At 50.4% G+C, this 18522-nt stretch overlaps 1 protein-coding gene across 1 annotated transcript in view; it reads right to left on the bottom strand.

The window, feature by feature from the left end:
- Positions 1-1091: 1091 nt before the first annotated feature.
- FHDC1 (FH2 domain containing 1) overlaps positions 1092-18522 on the bottom strand; it is a 35540-nt gene continuing 18109 nt past the window's right edge. The window contains exons 6-12 of the mRNA XM_029235725.1: positions 16350-16420; positions 16142-16249; positions 13992-14062; positions 11200-11317; positions 7529-7693; positions 2684-5306; positions 1092-1486 (exon numbers count right to left, since the gene is read on the bottom strand). Coding sequence (XP_029091558.1) covers positions 3288-5306; positions 7529-7693; positions 11200-11317; positions 13992-14062; positions 16142-16249; positions 16350-16420 — 2552 coding nt within the window. The 3' untranslated portion in view covers positions 1092-1486; positions 2684-3287. The remainder of the gene's footprint in view (positions 1487-2683; positions 5307-7528; positions 7694-11199; positions 11318-13991; positions 14063-16141; positions 16250-16349; positions 16421-18522) is intronic.

Raw genomic sequence — 18522 nt, 5'->3', positions numbered from 1 at the left:
GAAGGATACTTCATCCCTAGAGGCAGAAGTTGGTGGATTTGTGCACCTCGGAAGCCTGAATTAATAGTTCTACCAAACCATTCTGGAGCCTCTGGCCACAATATATAAATATGCAGACTCTTGAATGAACAATTACGAAATTGTGGTCCCTGGTTTCAATGAGTATCTTTGGGAGGAATACTAGAACCCAGGTTCCTTGTGAAAGCCATAAAATAAAGGGTATAAAGAAAACTTCTTGAGGCTCACTGTGGAAATAAAAGGCCTTGCTTTGGTTTGGGTCAGTAAGCCCTGGTACTGCAGAGATGATGGTAGAGGGAGGGGTCCAGTGCCCCAAACTGCTTACAACCCAAGCAAAACCAGGCTACAGATGTCCACGGGGCAGCCATTGTGAGTTCATCTACTCTCTCATCCGTTGTTGCCTGACCCTGGGATCTTCCTCTAACCCACTGTCAGCTAATCTGGGAGAGTAGCTAGGACTAAAACTTGATAGGAAACCCCAAGGTATGAGGCTTATCTTACGCACAATCCCCCTTTCTTTTCAAACCAACACTGTGTTTCAAATAAAAGCACACCTCCCTCCCTCTCTTATTCCTGAGGCAGCCACAGAGGTGAGCTGCTATTTCCCAACAGTGTCCTGAGCCAAAACACATGAGAACACACAGGAGCAGATCCAGACTTGCTGGCCCCATGGAGATTACACAAAGCTTGGTCCACAACATGGAATAATGTAAGCGTGTATGAGGTGTTGAGCATTCCATGGATGGCCCACGTGTCAGATGCATGCCCACATCCCAGGTCTGGCGCAAGGCCCACTCCCTGGGCCTTCGGTTAAATGCAGGTTCTGTGCTACCAAGAAGATACACATCAACAGCTGAATTTCGGCTCTCGAGCCCTTTGAAGATAGGACTGCTGTATCCCAGCCCTCTGGCACCTCCTGCAACCCGCCTTCTCTCTGTGCAGGAAATGACACACTCTCTTACTGGGATCACACAGCACACATATCCACAGAAGCAGCCAAGGAGAAAACACAAATCCCATAAACAGGAACTTTATTAAGCTACACATTACATAAAAGAACATACAAATGGCCCTTTAAATACATTCAGTTTATCTTAAATTTATATAGAAACTTATTTACAGTTCTGCATTATATATTTAAATTATTTTTCCAAGCTTACTACCAATAAAAGGTAATAGAATGATCACCTGTTCACACAGATGCATACAAGCTGTCCATAGGGCTGAGCGAAACACCACTTCTCAGGAAACTCAGCTTATTAGATATCAAAGCAACAACTCATTCTGAAGGTGCTTTCTTCTGAGTGGCCCTTTATGTGAGACCTCTGCTGTAGAGATGCTGGGGGTTAGTTCTGGAAGCTGATCCCAGGGCAGACATGGGTCCTTGGTTGCTCATGATGACTTGGACTCTTGGAGTTTGAAGGACGCTTGAAGACCATGATCGAGGCCATGCCCCTACTTCTGCAGACTGGGAAACAAAGGATTAAGAAGAGAGAGTGACTTGCCAAAACCACACAGCATCAGTGATGGAACAGGGACTCTGACCCCAGTTTCTAGGGTCCCGCCAAGGGGTCCCGGCCCTGGCACTACCCACAAATCCACAAACTTTTGATCTCTTTCACAGGCCCTATGGTTTGAACATTTTTGTCTGCATGGTCAAATACATGATTTTTAAGGCTTTTTGAGATGGTGAAAAATGGCTCAGGATTCATCTCTGTGGAGCACTGGAAATACGTACTGAGGGCTGCTTTTACAAGAGGTTTTGTGGTCAAGTGCCTTACTTCTTCAACCATGAAGTTTACCTTTTCCATTTAGCTGACTTATGGAAGCTCAGAGTTTCCAATGAATTTGAACGGAAGGCAACATTCTACAGGAGGGAGACTGTAACAGCGACCATAGGGATTCATCACAAATACATTATATTTGCCGAAATCCACCTACCACTGTCAGATCTAAAACAAAGTTTCACTAACAAGTGATCAAAAGTGAAAAAAGGGGGGGGGGGCAATTTTTAAATAACAAAAAAGTTTCAAGAATTCCCCCATTTCCCAATTCGTCAGAGGGAAATAGTGAACTGGCACTGAGTAGAAATAGTACATGTTTTCCTCTTTCTTTTGAATGAAGCCTTTTTTTTCCAAAAATTTCCTGATAATATAAAATCTTCTTAAAGCAATTTTTTTGGGTCTGTTTTTAAAAACTCGATCTGGTTTTTCTCAGGATTTAAAACCACTGTACCAAAGAACAGACAGCAACATTAAAAAGTAGAGAGAGAGAGAGAGAGAGAGAGAGAGAGAGGTGAGAGGAGAGAGCTTCTCTCCAGGCTCCAGGTCACATTAGCAAAGGAAAGAGTGGGAGACTGAAGGGTTTTTTTCTTCCCTGTAACTAGAGCGAACACAAGTCATAGCAGCCTTCACTCAGTTTTACAACAGATACTCAAATGAGAAAACACAACGGGAAAGATGTGCTCAGCTGAACACTCCCTGATGACCTTCCATCAAAATATGGCACCTCTAAACTCTGGAAGCTTCAGCATTCTCCCAGGGGCTGCCACCCATCTGCAGGGGAGACTTGCCCCACTGCCCACGGTGCCTGCCCCAACACACAGGAGCACCCGATTTCCGTCCACCAGTCTCACTTTCCCTCCTGTCCACACCCAAACCCTCACCAAAGTCAGCAGGGTGAGGCGAGCAAAGAAGAAAGTCTTCAGGAAGACGGAGCCAACCACAGAACACCCAAGGTATTGCGGAAGTCCAGTTGCCAGCTATGCACGGGGTGGGCAGGTGGAACCCTGAGGCCAGGGAACACAGGAAGATAAAAACATCTTCACCATTTCCCCCCTGGGCCGCATTTCACTCCGTAAAAGGAACCAACTAAAACAACGTTTAAGTTTTATATTAAAACATAAGTCATTGATACATAAAAACTGGCCCCAAATCTTCTTTTACTTGTTACATAGGAAAGTCATTTTCCTCGTCTGAGTCGTTCACGGGTCTCTGTGGTCTGTTTGGGAGACGGGGTCCGCCTGGTCCACCTCCGGGGCGCGGGTGGAGATGCCTGCCCATGGCAGCAGGACGTCCGTCCGTCCGTCCATCCAGCCAGAGTCAGCGCGGCATGGTGGGCGGGCCCCACGGCTGCACCTTCGGTGACAGGAGCACTGGCAGGTGGCCCCGGCAGACTTTATGTGGAATAGACATTCGGGGTCGGCCTTTCGCAGAAATCAGTCCTCACCACCCGAACCCCGTGAGGCGAGCTGGGAGCGCGGACGCCTCTCACTTCCACAAGGGATGGAGCCCCTTCCCCAGCGCCCCCCGACAGGCGTCCTTCAGCCGGAAGGAGGCCCTTTCCCCGGCCCCGCGGCCCTTCGGCGGGGCCTGGGCGCTGTCTCCGGGGCCCTCGGCTGACTCGGGCCCCTTCCGGGGGGCGCGGGCGCTGCCGATCCGCCGCAGGGCGCCGCTGTCCTTGGGGGCGGCGTCCTCGGGGCCACCCTTCACCTTCAGCTGCCGCTGCGACACGGTCCGGGTGAGGCCCGGGGATCTGGCCACAGGCGGGGAGTCGGTCCTCTGGCACCGAGACGAGGAGGCGACCGTGTTGCGGGCGAAGCTGGGGACCGGGGCCGGGCCGCGGGGCGCGCTGGGGGTCGGCGGGGCGCGGGGCGGCTCCTCGGGGCTGTCGGGGCCCTGGGGGCCGGAGCGGCATATCTTGCTCTCCTCGGGCTTCTGCCGTGGGACATTGCGCAGGGGCTTGGCGCTGGGCTTCCTGAAGGAGCTCCTGGGCGGCGCTGGGGGCTCCCTCCCGGGCCGGACCGCCGTCGAAGGCCTCCCGGGCGACGCGTTCGGGGTCCCCAGCACCGAGCTGCGGCGCGACAGCGGCGCCGGCGGGTTAGCGCCGACGGGGCCCTCGCGAGGGGGGCGCTTGCCGGGTGGGGGGGCGCGGCCAGCGCGCGAGATGGGCACGACCTTGCGCATGCTCTCGCTCTCCCAGCCCGTCAGCGTCCGCACCGGCCCCGCCGCTGCCGCGCCCCGCCGGGCAGGCCCAGCCCTGGACGCCCCCGTCGACGCCTCTTTGAGGGGGCTCCTCTTCGGGGCCATCACCTCCCTCCCTCTGGCCGGCCCGTCCTTGGGCAGGCCCCCCTTGCAGTCCGGCTCGCTCTTCCCTGAGAGGGAGCGGCCGGAGGCGGAGGCGGCAATGGGAGCCTCCGCAGGCGGGTGGCAGGCAGGGTTTGAGGAGACCTGGCTGCCGCCCGTCTCCCCAGCCCTGGAGGACACGGAGCCCTCCCCGTCGCCCCCCTCCCCCGGGTCCCCCCCTTCGGGTCTGGAGTCGGTTCCCTCCGAGCAGTCCAGGGTCAGCGAGCAGTCGGTGGTGTCCGAGATGTAGAACAGAGACCCAGGATCTTGGTTCTCGGGGTCGCTGCTGCCCTCAGATACCGGAGCCGCGCTGATGGGCTCATCCGGGGCAGCGCTGCCATCCCCCGGGGCCGGGCTGGGACGCCCCTGGGCACCTCTGCCCACGGGCGTCGGGCTGCCGTTGCTGGCGCCCAGGGACTGCGGGCTCTCATCCCCCACGGACGCCAGCTCCATTGGGCTGAAGTCATTTACGGTCAGCGGGGCCAGCTCCTCCGGGTCCTTGGCAGCCTGGAGGTCGAACTGGGCCAGACCCGTCACCAGCTCATGCTCCCTAATCCCTAGAGCCAACGGCGGAAGTGGAGGGGACCGCACGGAACCCAGGCCCACGGGCTCGCTGTTCCTCTTTCGGAGGATGCTGACCCCATTGCGCCGAACCCGGGGTAAGGCGGGGGCGGGTTCCTCAGGCCGGGGCGCCGGGAGCTGCCTCGGCCAAGCGGAGGTGGGGCGGGGGTTTTCCTCCTGGGCCTCCGAGGCCGGAGGTCTGTGTGCTGGGCTGGAGCCCTGGTCCCTCTGTCCTCCAGGCTCCGTCTGGGCTCCGCTGGCCGGGGCCTGCCGGGGGCAGCTCCGGGGCAAGCTGTGGAACTTGAGCTCCTCCGGGCTGCCAGTGGAGCTCTCCAGGAAGGTCAGCAGCTCCCGGTCGGCCACGATGCCCAGGGAGAGGCGGGAGCGGCGGGCGTTGGGGGGCCGGTAGGAGAGGCTGATGGGCCTGGAGTACAGGAAAGGCAGCAGGTCCTCCACGCCCCTCTTAGTCAACAGTTCCACGTCATTCTCACTGCTGCTCCGGCCGAATCCAAGCTCCCCAGCCGCCCAGAAATGCCGTTTCTGCTCCAGCTCCTTCAGCCGCTGCAGGCGCCTCAGCTCCTGCACCTCGCGGTCGTGGTTGTCCTGAAGGAGGGACGGAGAGAAGCCAGAAGAGGCATGAGACACGTGGGACCCAAGTGCAATTCCAGAGGCAGCTACCCTAAGGCCCCACTGAGAGACACAGGCTGGAGGAGAGACCTGGGTCATTTGTTTCACCGAGGGACACGGCCTGTGTTTGCATGCGAATGTGTGTTTGCAGTGCTTGTGTGCCCAGAGGGCTGGAGGCCTGTTCTCTGCAAGCAACGTGGGCGTGGCCGGGCGTGCACACTAGGCCTGGCCCCAACCATCTGCCTAAAGTTGTCATCAGATCCCCTGGGCCCAACTTCCAGTCAAGGCATCGTGCCCTCAGTGCGGGCTGTGATTCCACACATGCCCGAGACCTCAACTCGGAGGAAACCCAACTTGGTTTCTAAGCAGGGCAAGACAGAAAGGACTTCCAGGAAAGTGCTATTCAGGCAAGAGCAGAGAGAAAAATACAACGGGTGTTAAAAGAATCTGTGTTGCATGGAAACATCTACACACACACACACTCATGTGCACACATCCTACTTAACAATGACTTGGATGCATAAATGTAGACTCAGGACATTAAGAGACGCCTTTCAATCTGTGTTCTCTGAATGCTCCCTGGTAAAGAAACACCAGAAATGCCACCGAGGCTCTGTCCCTTGTGCCCCACCCACTTCCCACAATCAGAGAGGAGGATTTGCTTTACAAATCTTTCTACCTTTCTCCCTGCTCCAAGGAGCCAGCCCTCCCACCACAAGCCGAACCGGAACAAATGCACACACCAAAGCACGCTTTACTGTCCTTAAATATACTCGTGTCACATAAACGTGCAGATGTCGCACCCAAATCTGCTATCATTGGCGCTTTTTACTTGAAAATCAATTTCCTCAGAGAGTGGACTTTCCCTTCCAAGTTTCTGAGAGGCTCTGGCTCTGACCGGAAATTCTGGGCTCCTCCTGCAGCTCTGCCCTCGGGCTCCCCAAGGTCCCGGGTCTTCTCCTTTCAAGGCTGCCTGTGGGAGGGCATGGGGCCAGCTCCTGGCTCTCAGGACAGCGGGGCTGAGAGCATCATACAGGTGGCCTCATGGGCCTGGAGAATTCTGACTGGGAGCGAGGGCCTCGGAAAGAGCCAATTTGGCGGCTACCGCCCACCAGCGCCTCCACCTGCTGACCTCACTGCTTGGACAGGGGAGAGGAAACGTGGCCACAGGCTCAGCCTCCTCTTCACTGGACAGAGAAAGGCAGCTTGAGAACTCTAGCTAATCACTTAGAGCTGGGGAGATGTCTGAGCAACCCCTCAGAGAAATTCAGCTAAGGACACATCTGTACTTAAAATATAGGGAAAGAGGTGACCCACGAGTACTTGGTTCCTTATTAGCACCTGCAATGATGGGATGTTATTTTGCTTTTAATTGACAGATGAAAGTTTTATTTGCAAAGCCAAGCAACCCGGGCTTCCCTGGTGGCACAGTGGTTGAGAGTCCGCCTGCCGATGCAGGGGACACGGGTTCGTGCCCCGGTCCGGGAAGATCCCACATGCCGCGGAGCGGCTGGGCCCGTGAGCCATGGCGGCTGAGCCTGCGCGTCCGGAGCCTGTGCTCTGCAACGGGGGAGGCCACAACAGTGAGAGGCCTGCGTACCACACACACACAAAAAAAGCCAAGCAACCCAAAGAGTTTTGTGGCTTCTGCATGAACTCAGAGATTATTGGACCTGGAGGCTGAAGGGCAAGAAAGCAGCAGTCATGTTCAGACAGCAGCAGACTCCCTCACTATCAGGGCACTTTGGAGCCCACTCTGGCCGAGGACAGCCTGGTTCCCCAGATGCTAACCCCTGGCAATAGCTATGGAGCTTAAAACAGGGGAGTGAGGACTTTCCCATCATCCCGCTGCGACAAAGGTCCCCCTGAAAGAGGAAAGTGTCTCCTGGGAAGGGGGGAGGATCTTCAAAGAGCATCTTAATATCGTGGCTGCCATCCTAAAAAAATCTAACAAAATGCTTTTAGGGCATCAGAGCGAGCGTAGGAATGAGCAGCTAAGTAGCAAAGGCAGCCAAACAATAGACTCCTGCCAACAGGGAAAGGCTCGGGGCTGAGACGGCAGAGCCCTTCCCCGGAATCACAAGTGACAGCCGGGCAACACCGCCTGGGCCAGACCTTCCTGATGCCCCGGAGCTGCTAAAGCACCTTTCCACCACAGGCAGAGGGCTGGCTGGGAAGAGGAAAACACAGAGCCGTACCTTCACTGCTTTGTTGAATTTGACACAGAAGTCTCTGAATATCTGAAGGCACTCGTCCAGTTTCACAGTGTCTTTGTCTTCACAGAAAAAGTCGATGAGGGTGTGGGCCTCGTCCTGGAGCTTTTGCTTCCAGCGCTCCAGCTCTGCCAGCTTTCCCAGGGCAAACTGCGGGGAAGGGGACAAACAGCACACGCTGAGGTGAGTGCTCGGCCTGCTGCCTCGTGCCTGGGGTTCAGTTTCAGGTCTCACTGCACGTCCCTCAGAGCTGACAGGAGAGTAATTCACCCCAAACAACACTTTGGGGAAGCGAGGGCAACCCCTACGCAAGGCCTGAGAGCCACAGGAGATGGAGGAGCTTTAAGCTGGAGGATGCCACCGACCAAATGTTCCCCTGTAACGTCACTGGACACACGGCACAGGGGTGCAGTTGGTGTTGTTAAGGAAAACCCTGCATCTGCCTGTATCTGTTCTTCCTTCTCTCATGACTGAGGCTTATACTGGGCCAAGGGTCTACTTCAGGGTCCCAAAAGTCACTTATATTGACGAGTTGTCTTATTCAGAGGTCTGCCCCATTGAGAGGGGTTTAAACTTACCCCCAAATGAGCTCTATCAGGGTCAGTGTCACCCCCGCAGGGACAAATGCCCAGCCAGGGCTTCTTATCCGAGTCAGCTCTGTCTATGGCCCACGCTTGCACCCCTCACCCCCAAGCCATTCAGTAGACTTGGGGTGGACCTGCCATTACTTTATTAAAACTCCCAGGAGGTTTTGATGGGTACCCATGGCTTGGAACTACTGCCCTATACAAATCAATCCTCTTGGCCTCTTTGTTTTTTTCCTAATTCTTCTAGGACAACGTCTCCAAGGCCCATATAGACTCAAGTACTGCAGCAATGCGGTGCGGCCAAAGGTAGCCCGCTCTCCTCTGCTGAGCCCCAGCCCCTTCAGGATGGGGATCCCCAGGGCCAAAGGCACAAGCAAATGTCCCCGACGGCAGCTCAGTGACACTTCCTGTTGAGCTGAGGTGAGGAAGCAGCAGGTAGAGGAGACGTAGCCCCGGGGAGACAGCATTTGGGGTCACGCTGAAGCCTGACGGTGCTTTCTCTTTCACTGGATAACAAGGCTTATATGAAGAAGGTATATTCCTTTATGAAATCACACTTCTATTTGAGAAAATTCTCCTTGGGTGGAGGGCTGGGCGTGGGAAATAGTGAAGTTGCGGGCTGCCCACCTGGCGGATGGGCTCACTGCTTGAACACTAAAGAGAGTCTCAGGAGAAATTCCGAGCAGACGCATCCCCTCCCACCTACCCACACACTAACCCCCTTCAAAACCCTTTTCTTCCACTAAGCACATTCGAGAGGTAGCAGGAAACCAAAACTATTTAGGAAACCAAATGCCAGAGAAAGTAACCATCTGAGTCAGTAACCTGAGGCAGTGTGTGCGTTCACGCTGAATTTTTCTTCGAGGAGAGAAGGGTATTAACGGAAGGCTAAATCTTTGCCTGTCATTCTCACACAGGGCGAAAGGTGGATTCCAGCCAAGAACAGCTCAACTGCAGAAAAACAGGACTTTGACAAGAATCTTCATGGGAGCTTACTCCACCTGAGATGTCTCATCGCAGATCTTGTGGGGGACAGGGAGAGTGCCTGAGCGCTTGCAGTCCCCTTAGGACTTGGGAAAGTGAAACATTCTGAATAGGGCCTGAAAAGCCACCACGCTCAGAGTTGTTTGCCAAGAGCTAGTTGCTGAACCCTTTCCTCATGGTTAAGGCCACAGATGAAAAAGCCCAAAGCAACGCTGGCAAAGCATGAATGACAGATTGGCAGTTGTCGCAGCAATCTCAACTTTCCAGCTCAAACTTGTCAGCTATGGACCAAAGTTCCAAACCAGTACACTTGGTACCTCTCACCCAAAGGGTCAAAACACTGAAACAGATCTGCAAAACTATGTTCCTGTCATTTTTCTGCTCAAAAATGGTTCACCACAGCTTAGAGAGCAAAGTTTTCAGACTGGCATTCAGACCCCTTCGTGGCCGGACCATAACCTAACTTAAAAAATTGTATTTCCGGGCTTCCCTGGTGGCGCAGTGGTTGGGAGTCCGCCTGCCGATGCAGGGGACACGGGTTCGTGCCCCGGTCCGGGAGGATCCCACACGCCGCGGAGCGGCTGGGCCCGTGAGCCATGGCCGCTGAGCCTGTGCGTCCGGAGCCTGTGCTCCGCAACGGGAGAGGCCACAACGGTGAGAGGCCCGCGTACCGCAAAAGAAATAAATAAATAAAAAAAAATTGTATTTAAAAAGTGAACTTACAAAAGAAAAATAAATAGCTGTGTGGAACAGTTTCCGTAGAGAGATAAACATGACTACCAGGAGGACGAGTTTAGAGGGAAAACAAGCTGCTTCTGAAGAACGGTCCGGGGGTGTGGATTTGCATCATAAGCCTTTCTGTGCTACCACTTGGCATAAGAGACGAACATTTAATACAAGAACTGAGAACCGAGACCTCCAGAATCCTCCTCCCAAAGTGTGACAGGCCTTCCCCTTGAATTTCTGGATTTGCTCCATTTGTCTTCACTGCAGAGCGTTTTCCTAGCTACTGTAGATGATTCTGCGGTGGTGTTTGCTTTGTCGTCTCACTTTGAGAAGAAAATCTGTGCACTTTTAAGGGAAAATTAGAGTTTAGTGACATATGAAAGAAAATACAGAACATGTGTTTAATAGTAAAAACAAACTCCCAGCAGAGCCAGACAAAATCAAATGTTCACTGACGGGAGCTGCAGCTCACAGCATTTGATGTGACTTCATTACAAGGAAATGAGGGGAGGCTGAGGTTGGTCCAACCCTCAAAAGCATTGGTCCCTTTCCACTGCCCAGGGCAGCCCTGCCTCATTGATTCCAGCTCATGAGCCTCGAAGCCCTGACACTGAAGGCAGCACACCATTTCACTGAAGACTGAAAGCATGAAAAGGCGCCACTTTTTTTTTTTTTTTTTTTTTACAAAATAAGGAAGATAAAAGAAGTATGTCAGACTGATTAGTGAGTCACAGTGAGCTGTCACAAACATGTTCTCTCTGCTGGGTTTTGTTGATGTTATTCCGAACAGCTCCTGCCACACCCTGTGGGGCTGGTGCATTTGGGGTGGTGAGAGGCACCGACTCTGGTGTGTTCTCCTGCCCCCCCTATAAAACATGCCAAAACGGAGCTTGTTTCTGCCACACAAACAACTGAAGGAACAACAGCCCAGGTGCTCAGGTGTCTTTAACGATCTCCGTGGAACTTCCTACTGGTGTCCAAAAGTTCGAGTGGGAGACAGGAACTCCTGAACCGTGCTTCAGAAGCAAAACCTTCTAAAGTTGCCAGACAGAAGCTGCCAAGTGTAAGCATAAGGGATCCCAGTTCACTCCCAGGCGGTGCCATCATGCAGACAGAGCAGAGACAAACAGAGACCCTGTCCCTAACCAAAGCCTCAGGGTTAGACCATATTCAGTATCCTCTGCTGAAAAACCAACCCAGCAGAGGCTGGGCACTGAAACACAAACTCCCTCTTACCGACTTGGGGGGAAAAAATATGCATGGGGACCTGCTGCTTCCACAAACAGCCCTGCAAGGGTAACCAGCCTTGAGGGGCTGCTGAAGATGAGATCGGGGGACTGACTCGAATCATACACACACCTGAAGGAAATCTTCCATCTGCTGACAGAGCTCACCATCCCGCTGGACGTTCTCCTTTAGAGATCTTGTCCTGACAAAGAGCGAGTGCAGCTCTGCCTCTGTGTTATCCAGAGATAATCTGAAAGAAGAAAGGGGAGAGTGGGTACCTGGCACAGGAGGCCAGGTGTCACGCAGGTACATCAAACGAGACCCTGGAAACAGAAGGGGAGAGCTACCGTGATTGTTTACCGACCTCTGTATCTAGAGTTTCCTCCTATGTTTCCTTAAGAAGCGATTCCTTCCTAAAGACACACACTGGTTCAAAGACCAGGCTGTAATTTTGTTCTTGCTGGTGAGATAACCGAAAGCATGGGAATTGTGAAGCTTTTCATAAACTAGGTCTGAACATCTTTATGCCATCAGCATTAGAATTCAGCAGGACTCAGATACTTATACTTTCCTCTGGCCATGAAACGCAAATACAAAAGCTCTAACCCATGAAAAGCAAGGCAGAGCATGCTGATAAACGGGATATTAAGGGTGATACGGAGACACTACACAGACTGCATGTTGCTCGCCACAGGCAACCAGAGTCAGCACTCTGTGTCTTAGAGAGGACTGACACACAGCTAACAGTTCTGTGGAGAAATGGTGGAATTGATGGCAAGGCTTTTGTTACATATGTCACACCCAGATTAATAGAGCATGAATGATGTTTCTCTCGCCTGGTAAAGCAAATAGATGAAACCTAAATCCAGGTGGAATTCAATTAGCAAATTCATAAATCAAGATGCTTTCATGCTTCCATGATCAATTCTAACTTTTTTTTTTATGCAATAGTTTTCCACCTTCAGGGGCTTCCCTGGTGGTGCAGTGGGTAAGAATCCACCTGCCAACTCAGGGGACACGGGTTCGAGCCCTGGTCTGGGAAGATCCCACGTGCTGCAGAGCATCTAAGCCCATGCGCCACAACTGCTGAGCCTGTGTTCTAGAGCCCGTGAGCCAAAACTACAGGGCCCACATGCCACAACTACTGAAGCCCGTGTGCCTACAGCCAGTGCTCCGCAACAAGAGAAGCCAGCACTAGGAAAAGCCCACGCACCGCAACCAAGAGTAGCCCCTGCTCGCCGCAACTAGAGAAAGCCCACGCACAGCAACGAAGACCCAACACAGCCAAAGATAAAATAAATAAATAAAATAAATAAATTTATTAAAAAAATAGGGCTTCCCTGGTGGCGCAGTGGTTGAGAGTCCGCCTGCCGATGCAGGGGACACGGATTCCTGCCCCTGTCCGGGAGGATCCCACGTGCCGCGGAGCGGCTGGGCCCGTGAGCCATGGCCGCTAAGCCTGCGCGTCCGGAGCCTGGGCTCCGCAATGGGAGAGGCCACAACAGTGAGAGGCCCGCGTACCGCAAAAAAAAAAAAAGTTTTCCACCTTCACTGGTCACTGGCAGCCACCTATGACCTGTTTGTACTTCACTTTCCATTTCAAATAAATAACCTTAGTAAATAAGTTTTTTCTAAGACAATATCTAGCTAACTTTCCCCATCTAACTCTGACCAGAAATGGAACGGTTATTTCTCTATGTATCTCTTAGAAACATTTCCATACTAGAAAGCGGAAAAAACATTCCCACACAAATTTCTGTTAGTAATTCAGAAACCAAAACAGTTTGCATCTTTGAAAATGCTCATTCTTTGGGGAGAACACTCTGGTGATCTGTAAATACAAACTCTGAACTGTTTACACCGTTGGACGGATAATCTCACTTTGGGAAAGACATGTCATCTGTGGTTAGATGTTTGCAGTCAGTAACACTGAGATGCGGGCCAGTGGCGGGGTGGGGCTTAGAAAGCTCTGGTTCATGTGTTTATGCATACGGTTCACAGCTGTCCCAACTGGATAGAGTCCCTCAGATAACAAGCAGATGACATGCACTGGGTTGATACGTGAGGTGAGGTGCTGGAGCCAGCTCATGGGACGCAGCTGTGGCTGTGGGTATCTCTCCCCAGCTCCACAGTCAGTAGTGCCACATTGGGAGCCTGAGATCAGCCGTGGCAGCAGTATTTACGCCATGGAAATCACAGTTGCTACAAATCAGGACTTTTCTCCCTAAAAGGCTGGTCGTTGAACATTTACCACTGATGCATGGATATGTGTTATAAATTTAAAAGCACAGGATTCAAAATAGCATGTATACACAGATTACAGCTATGTTAAAATACACATCTATATGAGGATCAGAAGTGATCCTAAACAGTGATGTAAATACAGCTTTATGTTTGGTAGATACTTTCTCTGCAAAGTTGAGTGACTAAAAATCCTTTCACAGCCCTTGGTATGGTTCCAACTTCTTTTAATGCAATAGAAAATAAACGTACCATGTTAGATTCTAAAGGAATCAGTGATGTATGGCCCTGGAAGCTTGCCTGATATATACCAACTCCCAAGGTAACAGGCTGTGCTCTTTGAGCCCTGTCTTTTGGGTGTGGAGGTGTTTGAATTTCTTAATCCATATATATATATATATATATATATTTTTTTTTTTTTTACACTGATGAGATTCATTAGAATAGACTGCAATAGGAGTTTTTTAGACTAAAAATAAAGATTAATTTTTCAAACCCCCCAAATTCCAAAGATGCACACATACCTCTGTAACCAAATGAAAGGAAGGTCTGAAAGGTCAACAAGGCAAAACTTTTAAAATTTCAAACCTGGATCCAGAAGTTGTAAAATATCCATCAGTTTTCATAAGAAGGTAGTTAAAAAAAACAAACACCTTGTTCTCACAATTCTCTTCCTTGCTTACCTAGCAGCCTCCTGAACATGATGCAGTTTTTCAGAAAAGTTTAGAAGCACAGCATCTTTCTTCTGGGCTTCCTGGAACAAAACCAGAATTTCCTCTCACTATATAGGGATAAAACTGGAATTTTGTCCACTATACGGAGAAAATTTTTTCAGGGCTTACAGGAACCGTAAAATCACTGTTCCCATTTTTAGGCTTGATACATTCAAAGCAATTCACTGAGTCATGAACTCTTAGTCTGATATTCTTAGTAAGACTGACCAGAACTCTCCTACTCTCAAGAAACATTTAACTTCCCAGAACGACTGATCCTGACATGAAACACGACTCACGTGCGTGAAGACTCAGCGGAAGGAGGCGGCGGCTTAGCAGGGCTCATTGTTCTTAAGAGGATCCAATATATCCTGCTGAAATACCACCCGTACCTATGAGTGTGCCTCTACTTGACCGAGCTACTTGCAGCTCTTAGACCAGTTTGCAAACTGAGTTTAATCGGAAGGCGCACAGGCCACGGGGGTGTTTGGATCCTTCATCTGTTCAGAGGGTGCAAAGAAGGCAGGTCTGAAGAGGGCAGCTACCAACTCAGGAAACTTCCCCGCGTGGGCAGGGACCAAGCTACACAAAGCACCTGGGTATGGGGATTTAAAAGGGCAGCCAGGAGATGCTGCAAGCCACATGGGATGTGGAACACATTTTCTGGTTTCAAATTAGTGCCAAGTTCAATGTGCCCTCTGTCTTCTGAAGAACGCAGTCATAATAATGTGTATTGTTTATGGAGAGCTTACCATATCCGGAACACTGAGCTAATAAGCACGTTCTGGAATTATCTCCCTCCACCTTCTCAATTACCTAGTTTTGAGGTATCACTATCCCCCATCATTAGATGGAGAAATTGAGGAACTTAAGGCTTAAGTAACTTGTCTGAGGAAGTACAGCTAATAAAGGACAAGTCAAAGTCTCCCCGTTCGGGCTTCTCTGGTGGCGCACTGGTTGAGAGTCCGCCTGCCAATGCGGGGGACGTGGGTTCGGGCCCTGGTCCGGGAGGATCCCACATGCCATGGAGCGACTGGGCCCGTGAGCCATGGCCGCTGAGCCTGCGCGTCCGGAGCCTGAGGGCCGTGACTGCTGAGGCCCACGTGCCTAGAGCCCGTGCTCCACGGCGAGAGGGGCCGCCACGGTGGGAGGCCCGCACACCGCGGCGAGGAGTGGCCCCCGCTCACTGCAACTGGAGAGGGCCTGCAGTGAAGATCCAACGCAGTCAAGGATGAAATGAATGGGATAAATAGATTGAAAAAAAAATCTCTCCGTTCTATTCTGAAACTCATGCTTGAAACAAGGCTGCAACACAGCTTTCCTCCCAGGTGAAGCTATATCTATGTGATCGCTGTCAAAACAACAAGGAGATTCAATGGGAAAAACAAACCAGCACAATTCGCTATTTGAGATAATTTAACGACAAAGAGAGAACTGTCCTTGGCTCATCTCTGACTTTATAACTAGTTACTGGGGTGTCACATAGACCCAGTCAAAAATGCAATTGATGGACAGGATTCAGACCCCAAACCCTGTGTGAATGGCAAGGCCCTGTAACCCCCAGTTCACAAAGAAAATATGCAAGTGATCCCCTCATTGCTCTGACTCTTCCACTCTTTACACACAATGGGTCAAAAATCTAGTCAGGTCAACTCAGAAATGTTTCAACACCCAGGCCCCTGCTCTCCATCCCTGTGGCCATTACTCTGATTCTCAACTCTCGCCAAACAATGAGCACCAACTTCCACCAAGAGGTACCCCTATTTCTATTCTCTCTCCACTCTAACCCACCCTCCACGTTGCCTCATTTCCCTAGCAACAAAAACATACCTGGTCAGGCCATGGTGCTGTGTATAAACTTCTGTTGGCTCCCCATGGCTAAAGCATGAAATCCAGATTCCCCAGCAACCACTCTGCCTCACCCCCGACCCCTCCACTTCCCTCCAGGCCTGTAACCCCAGGTGCAGCCCAACTCAGGAATCCACAAATAGAACCTTCCTGGCACCTATGGTGCCCTTTCCTGACTCTGATGTCACCTTACACCTCTGAAAAACTTCACTGCCTTGGGGTCGGGGGTGGGTAACGTACATTCTCTCTCTGTATCAATCACTTCCACATACCTGTGCAACAAAGTGCAGGAGATTCATCCCAGGTTTATTTGCTTTTGTGTCTGCCAATTTGAGCAAAGAAGATAGTTTAAATCCTACTGCATTGCCAGCATACCCTCCCTAAAGAAGACAAATCAAAAGAAAAAATATACATACACCTTTAGACAGACAAATAAAGTTGGAAATACAACATTAAATTTTTTTTTTGAACTTCACTTACTGCATTCATGATATTCCCTGCTTGTAGCACCAAGTGTAATATCGAATGTAGCTCCTCACATGACATCAGCTCTGTCAGAAAGAACACACCACGGTACCTTAGAGAAAGCTTCAGCTTAAACACACACGAGACAGCTACCACATCCAAGTTCAAGTGTGTCTGAAGCAAGCTCTGACCCTAAACTGTATAAAAGACTGAAACAAACAAAGTAGCACACTGCATGGTATATCTAATGTACCACTGGCTACTGGTGATGCACATCCTAGTGTTCAACTGGGAATCAAATATGTATGACACTTAAGTATCACACATACTTTGATAATGAAAATTTTCAAGGAGTGGAAAATACAAAAGCCTTAGGAAAAGCAGTACACTGTGTTACAGGAATAATCTCCTCTCAGCAGTTATTTCTTTATGGTTTCCTTTATATCCTTTGAGACTATATTTACGGACTATGAAAACGAACAGTGCGCAGCATTTTGCTTAGCTGCTGAGCTATGAGGAGATAAAAAATAAACAGGCTGGGATGACAGGTAAATAACTTGCAAAGCTCCAACCCTTAGCGGCAGGTACCCAGAGAATCTTTCCATTTTATTCAAAACTCTACATTTCATTTGGATTGGCTTAAAGGTTTAACAAGGAACTAATCATTGTCATACATTGGTAAACTAGTTCGTTAAACACGAAGTCTTTTGTACACACACCTACGCAAATCAACAATATTAAAAATTGCTAATGTATTTGAAAAGCTAAAAAGAAAATGTAATTATTAAAATTACTGTATATATAGGTAATAAAATGTCACCTATGATATTGTTAATATTCTCCATTAAGTCTGGTATTACTTTCAAAAATTTACACTTGGATCACTGCCTATACTGTGTTATCTAAGAAGGCCAGGTTTTGAAGAGTAACCAGATAAGAAACGTTTCTACTGTGCCCACAAATTTGCATCACTCAATATGAAACATATTTTCCCATCTCTACTTGAACAGGAGAGACAATTCTTTCAAAATTGCTGCTTTAGGCTTGACACAGGAAGAAATTTAAAAGGCCTCTATATTGAAAGAGGAAAGTTCTTCTTAATTCTTAGTCTCTTCTCTAAAATGAAGAAAATATGATGAGCTGAAGAGAAAAACTTAATACAAGTCAGAGCAACTAAACAAGAAAACCAAACTGGAATAAACATTCTACCACAATAACTAGGAACCCAGAAAGTGACCAGGAGGAAATCAGGCTGGAGATCCCAGCTGATGAATGCTGGAAACTGTGAGGGCCAGGGGGCACCAGAGACTTTGCCTTGGAGCCGGCATTCTCAGTGCCGTACATGCCAGAAAGCAAGCTCCCAACCCTATGGAATGAGACACTAGAGCAACCTGAGGAGGCTATCCAAGGGGCGAGCAAAAATTACCAAGTTGTTCACTCTCAAATGTAATGAGCCCACCAGGTGTTAGAGTCTGGAGGGGAGGCGGGTGGGAGAAGACACCACTGGAGAAGAAACATCAGGAAAGCTGGTAGAAGAAGAACAGGAGATGCCTGGGGAGGAGTCAGGACGGAAGGAGGGATGCTTCCGGAAGAGCAGGGTCCCAGCCACCAACAGAGGCCAGAGCGCTGAAGGAGACAGGCAGCTGGCCCCGGGCCCAGGCTGTGAGCACGCGCCACCGTGCACACACACACCAGACACACACAACTACACATACACCACATACACACTACACGCACACCACATACTACACACACCAGACACACAACTACACACAGCACACACAGCACATACACACAACTACACATGCACCACATATTACACACACACCAGGCACATACAACTACACACACACCACATACTACACACTACACATACACCACATACTGCACACACAGACACACCACATAATACACACACACCAGACACACACAACTACACACACACCACATACTACACACAACTACACATACACCACACACTACACACACCCACACCACATACTACACACACAGACACCCACATACTACACACACACCAGGCACATACAACTACACACACACCACATACTACACACTACACATACCCCACATACTGCACACACCAGACACATACTACACACACAGACACACCACATACCACACTACACACACACCACATACTACACACACAACTACACACACACCACAT

The sequence above is a fragment of the Monodon monoceros genome, unplaced genomic scaffold (assembly GCF_005190385.1).
Source record: "Monodon monoceros isolate NGI ecotype Baffin Bay Population unplaced genomic scaffold, NGI_Narwhal_1 Super_Scaffold_20, whole genome shotgun sequence".
NCBI lineage: Eukaryota > Metazoa > Chordata > Mammalia > Artiodactyla > Monodontidae > Monodon > Monodon monoceros.
This window is presented reverse-complemented; position numbering and strand designations above follow the sequence as displayed.